The 6,000-nt window shown below is 38.0% G+C and overlaps 1 protein-coding gene across 1 annotated transcript; it reads left to right on the top strand.

Annotated features, from left to right (window-relative positions):
• Window positions 1-948: 948 nt before the first annotated feature.
• LOC113731572 (squalene monooxygenase SE1-like) lies at window positions 949-5,300 on the top strand. Its single transcript, XM_027256918.2, has 8 exons — window positions 949-1,390; window positions 2,753-2,864; window positions 3,083-3,257; window positions 3,545-3,713; window positions 3,831-4,049; window positions 4,134-4,409; window positions 4,618-4,896; window positions 4,988-5,300. The coding sequence occupies exons 1-8, from the start codon at window positions 1,109-1,111 to the stop codon at window positions 5,090-5,092; spliced, it is 1,617 nt and encodes a 538-aa protein (XP_027112719.2). The 5' UTR covers window positions 949-1,108; the 3' UTR covers window positions 5,093-5,300.
• Window positions 5,301-6,000: the final 700 nt, after the last annotated feature.

Below are 6,000 nucleotides of genomic sequence, written 5' to 3'. Positions count from 1 at the left end.
AAAGTGAAAGATACTAAAGGCCTTGTTTAGATTGCTGTTTTGTATAGAAAAAGTTTTACATTCTTTGTAAATATATTTTTAATTATTTTTTATTTCACGTATATCAAATCAATATATCAAATCAATACAATATATTTTTATATAAAAGCCTCTAAAAATAACAATCCAAATGAGCCCTTTACTTACTTGTTCATTTATTGTTCCACTAGATGATTGCCACGCGAACAACTTGTATTTTCTTATGGTCCTCTAGCGGCAGCAGCTTCCAAGCTCATCATTAATTCATTTACACGGGGACGCAGCTGCTGCCTCGCTGCTCCGCGCCGCGCGAACAGCGCACTAGCAACAGTACCCCAAGATTTCGAAAAAGAAAAAGACGGAAAAAATAAAAGTAAAAAAAGAAAAAGACAGAAATATTTGTGTAATGATAAACGTATTTACTTAGTGGGGTGGGCAATCACACGTTTTGTTCACTAAAGACGTTTTTTTTTTTTTGAAAAACACTTCTTTGTTTGGATTGCATTTCTCTAAATTTTTTGTAAAAAGATTATTATAACAAATTAACATATTTGATATAAAAAATAATTAAAAAATATGTCATGAAAAAAATATCAATTATTTTTTTGAAAAATTACTTTCCAAACAGTTGGCCTTATTTGACAGACAAGTTTTTTATCAAGTTTATCTGCTACAAGTTTTTTTAAAACTTTAGTTACAGTAATTTCAAATTAAAAATTTTAAACTATACACTTCAAAATATTTTAAAAAAACATATTTTAAAATTTTTTTTTAAAATTTTTATAATAAATTATAATAAAATTTTAGATAAATACCAAAAAAATTCACTTGCTAGACGGACAACGATTGTTCACTAAAGACGTTAAAGCCATAAAAGTTTGCTGAATCAAATTTGCCTATATAAGGCGCCGTGTTCTGTTGCCTCAAAACATGCTCAAGTCCTTCAAAAAAAAAAACCCATACTCAAGCTCCGCTGTTACGCATTCGTAAAGCATCATTTAGAGAGAGAGAGAGAGAGAGAGAGAGAGAGAGAGAGAGAGAGAGTTGATCAAGAAGCCCATCTCATCTCATTCTATACTCCCTCTCCATCATGATTAATCAATTCATTTTGGGAGCTTTTGTAGCTTCTGTAGTTGGGTTAGTGGGATTTGTGTTGTTATACAGCCAGCTAATTATCAGGCGGGAGAGGAAGAGATACGCTCCACCATCGCCGGCCGCTAATCGGATAGCCGAAAGGAAGGATCACCAGTACATTAAGACGTCGGTTAACAACGTTGATGGTCCGGCGTCGGAGAATGAGAAGAGTGTAAGCGATGTCATCATCGTTGGTGCGGGGGTTGCCGGGTCGGCTTTGGCTTACACTCTTGGCAAGGTACCTCTAGTCATAAGTCTTTCTGTTGTCTTTTTTGCCACCGAAAACCGACTAATTACCGACTTGAATCTCAACCGCTTGTGAATTGTGATGCTTCATTCATGGTTCGCACGTATAAGCACATTCTTGGCTTCTTGCATATGCATGTCATCTCCTTGTCTGAATTTCATTTCAATTGTACTCTTTTTTAGTTATTAATGTTTTTTCCCACAACTAAAATCTGGAACAAAACCCCATTTGGAGGACGGACGTTTGAGAGCAATTTATTTGAAACAGTGAATTTAGTCGCACAAAAATTCACTTAAAATATCGTTTCGTCCCCTCCTCTCCCCTCCCCCCCCCCCCCCCCCCCCCCCCCGCCCCCCTCTTTTTGCTAAAATGGTAGGATATGACTCAGATAGTCGTTTCTAATTATAGACCAACTGCTTACGTCTTTTCTTTGCTAGTATCTCCTCAGTTAATTGATGAACTTGGATCTCTGATTGACACAAAGTTGTTAAGTTTTCCTGGTATCTTCTTTTTTTTAGCAACAAAAAGAACTTGTATGAAGCCAATGATTTTTTTTTTTTTTTGGGGGTATGAAGCCAAAGAATTGCTGGTCAGATTTGTTCTGTAAAAGTTTCGAAATGGTGCATGCAGTTGCCTAGATTCATTAGGCCCACTCGTGGGATTTAGATCCGGAATACTTAAATTTTTCTTGAAGGGATGAAGAACACACTGATTAAGCAATACAAGTACCTAAAATAGTTAAGTTTACGTTTAAAGGTCAGTTTCCGGATTCCTTGGAATCTTTCAGCATACTTGACGTGCAAACCTACCAACATGAGTTGATTATTAATGGGCAAAAATTAATAATGTAAGCCAACCTTGTTTGGATTGTTAGTTTTCACAGAAAAATTTTTACGTTCTCGTGAATACATTCTCAGTTATTCTTTCGTCTCACATACATCAAATCGCTACAGTATACTTTTTTACAAAACTCCTAAAAATAACCATCAAAACAGCGTAGCATTAACTTCTAACATAACCTTTTTGACTCCCTATTTGTTGCTTTAAAAAAAATATAAGTTTCTCATAATGCAATAGGTTGCATAGTTTTTTTTTTGGAACTTCATCTTATTAAATGAAGGAAAGAATCCATCCTCGCCCTTTATAGTTAGTATTAGAACAAGAATTCAACTGTGATTGGGCCTTCAAAATTAAAACTTGACAAAGTAAAGGATTTTTTTAAAGAACCATATAAATATCACACGGAGAAAATCAAAAGATTTTGTTGATTCTTTTTGTATAAAAATAGTTTGTGACTTTTCATCATAAAATTTTATATCAAGCTAAGCTAATGGAACGTAATCCGTACTGCAGGATGGACGCAGAGTGCACGTGATAGAGCGGGACCTGAGTGAACCAGACAGGATTGTTGGTGAACTTTTACAACCCGGCGGGTACTTGAAATTAATTGAGTTAGGTCTTGAAGGCAAGTATATTTAATGAGATGTTGCCAAACATTTCCGGCTATGCATGTAAAAAACACCCGATAAGTACTGCTGCATTTAAATTTAAAAACAGCTAGCTATTTCGGTTGAATCAAGATTTAATATTTTACCAAGAAAATCCGTCCATTTAATCTTGCATCTCTGCTGCCCGTTTAAATTTATAGCATCTGCTGGTTCTGAGATGAATTTATTCCTGCAGATTGTTTGAGAGATATTGATGCTCAACAAGTTTTTGGATATGCCCTGTACAAAGATGGCAAGGATGCTAGGCTGTCTTATCCCTTGGAGGAATTTGACTCGGATATTTCAGGCAGGGGCTTTCATAATGGGCGTTTTATTCAAAGGATGAGAGAGAAGGCTGCAACCCTCCCAAAGTACTTACCATTTTCTTCCTTCAAAGATTTTGTTCCGTCCATACCTTAAATCGTCCAAGATCCTTAAATCAACCATTAATTCCAACCCAATAAGTTAACACAAATTGTAACATTGACTTTTTATGCTTAGTTTGGACTGATACATCATCAGTCCGCGTCCAGACAATGGTATACCTTGACAAAATTACAACAACGCAATCTATGACCCCATGAATATGTCAAACGATTCTCCTAAAATATGTAACTCGTTGATGTTTGATGCTGTCTTTATTAATTTCGTTGTACAGTGTAAGACTGGAACAGGGGACTGTTACATCTTTGATTGAAAAGAAAGAAATTATTAAGGGGGTGCAATACAAGACTAAAGATGGCCAGGAAATGACAGCTTATGCCCCACTCACCATAGTTTGTGATGGCTGCTTTTCAAATTTGCGACGATCCCTGTGTGATCCCAAGGTAAATATATAGTGTGATGGTCAAAGCTATATTATGCTACAGTGATAATGAACGTGAGAAGCGTGTCTGGGGAGCATGCGGCGGTTTCAAGAAATGATTCTAATCATATGTTTTCAGGTGGACATCCCTTCTTATTTTGTGGGTTTGATCCTGGAAAACTGTCAACTTCCCTATGTTGATCATGGCCATGTTGTCCTGGCGGACCCTTCACCTATCTTGTTCTATCAAATAAGCAGCACCGAGACTCGCTGTTTGGTTGATGTTCCTGGACAGAAGGTGCCTTCCATTTCGAATGGTGAAATGGCCAATTACTTAAAGACTGTGGTGGCCCCTCAGGTATCTGTCTTTATACTTTCTACGTTTTTCGTTGCTTGCCAGCTATCAGTCTTTATACTCAATTGCTTTTGTTTCATGCTTCAGATCCCTCCTCAGCTTTATGATGCTTTCATAGCAGCTATTGAGAAAGGAAACATAAGAACGATGCCGAACAGAAGCATGCCAGCCAATCCACATCCAACTCCGGGTGCCCTGTTATTGGGGGACGCATTCAACATGCGCCATCCTTTAACAGGAGGAGGAATGACTGTTGCTCTTTCTGACGTTGTTGTGCTTCGCGATCTCCTAAGACCTTTGCATGACTTGCACGATGCAACCACTTTGTGCAAGTATCTCGAGTCCTTTTACACTCTCCGAAAGGTATAAAAGAGGGGAAAAAAATCGGGTGTACGATGCCATAGTATATCTAGTGTATCAGTATATACTATTTCTGTGGTTGAATGAAAAAGACAAGCTTGGTTGGTGATAAATGATTTTCTAAACATGATTGTGCGAGAAAAAGTTAGGTTTCGACTTCTTTCGAGTACTAAAAGGATTGATTTGATTGATGGTAGTGGTGATTATGCAGCCTGTGGCATCGACAATAAATACATTGGCGGGCGCCCTTTACAAAGTTTTTTGCGCATCTCCGGATCCAGCGAGAAACGAAATGCGCCAAGCTTGTTTCGACTACCTAAGCCTTGGAGGCGTTTTCTCAAGTGGACCTGTGGCTCTTCTTTCTGGCCTAAACCCAAGACCCTCAAGTTTGGTGCTCCATTTCTTTGCTGTGGCTGTATATGGGGTCGGCCGTTTATTAATTCCATTCCCCTCACCAGGTCGAATGTGGTTGGGAGCAAGATTGCTTTCGGTAAGGGCCTCAAACAAAGTTAATTTGCTTTCAGTTAAACGTCGATAATGTTTTGGTCTGTTTCTGACCTGAAACTGATCTTTTCTTTCAGGGCGCGTCAGGAATTATATTCCCTATAATTCGGGCGGAAGGAGTTAGGCAGATGTTCTTCCCAGCAACTGTTCCAGCCTACTACAGAGGTCCCCCTCTTGATTAATTCAGCAAATGTACAATTTGTCTCCTTATTTTGTACTATTCAATAATGTAGTAAGAATCAGTCATGGTCTGGCCAAAATTGTGGAAAAATATATATATATTTACTGTATAGCGTTTGTTGTTGTACTGGCTATTATTGATTATTCTTGACTCTGGAATAACATTCCTTGCAAAACTGTATCAAATGACTGATGAGCTTTTTAATCCCATCTCACAAGTGGCTCTCCTAAATCATCTCAACCTTCTGTACTGTACTGTGCTTGGACCTCTGTTGCAATTATTGGAACAAAGTGGGTTCACGGTTTCATCACACCCACTCGGAGATAAAAGGATAAATATTACATGTGTGGGGAGTCATCATCATGAGCAGTCATCGCCACCAGATTGAATCCTAGGCAGCTGTGAGGGCTTGGTGAGACCTTTATAGTTTTAGACTGATCGTAACGTTAGAGTTTTCTTTTCTCATGTAGTATTTGAGAAGTTAAATATTGACAGCATTGATGATTTTACAGTCTAGGGATGATCTATCCATTGATTTCGTGTGTTAATAGTTACATCCTAATAAATATGCTATACTTCCGAATTCCTTCAGGACGGGCAAACTTCTCGCAGCCATCTTGCAGTAAAGTAACACTAACTAATAACAAGATATTTATTACTTCTCCCATGTATACTTGTTTGATGATCTGATTTCGGTCCATCTCCCTCCCTAAGGGTGTTAGGTAGGTAAGCATTCTCTCTACCAATCTTCATATAAAGAAGAAAGATGTACACACTAGACTAGACAGCTATATAGAGCAATTGCACATCTGCATGCATCCACGGGATGTAGATTGGGTGCAGCAGTGTTTGGTGCAATGAGTACCGTGGTAGAAAGAAATGTACATGGAATTTATCATAGTTAGTCAA

The sequence above is a fragment of the Coffea arabica genome, chromosome 2e (genome assembly GCF_036785885.1).
Source record: "Coffea arabica cultivar ET-39 chromosome 2e, Coffea Arabica ET-39 HiFi, whole genome shotgun sequence".
Taxonomy (NCBI): Eukaryota; Viridiplantae; Streptophyta; class Magnoliopsida; order Gentianales; family Rubiaceae; genus Coffea; species Coffea arabica.
This window is presented reverse-complemented; position numbering and strand designations above follow the sequence as displayed.

Bases quoted from the DNA above. Each gene is read 5' to 3' on its own strand.
- LOC113731572 (XM_027256918.2), top strand. From the start codon at position 1,109: ATGATTAATCAATTCATTTTGGGAGCTTTTGTAGCTTCTGTAGTTGGG. The intron at 2,865-3,082 runs GCAAGTATATTT...TTATTCCTGCAG, and splicing joins AATTGAGTTAGGTCTTGAAG to ATTGTTTGAGAGATATTGAT. The intron at 4,410-4,617 runs GTATAAAAGAGG...GTGATTATGCAG, and splicing joins CCTTTTACACTCTCCGAAAG to CCTGTGGCATCGACAATAAA.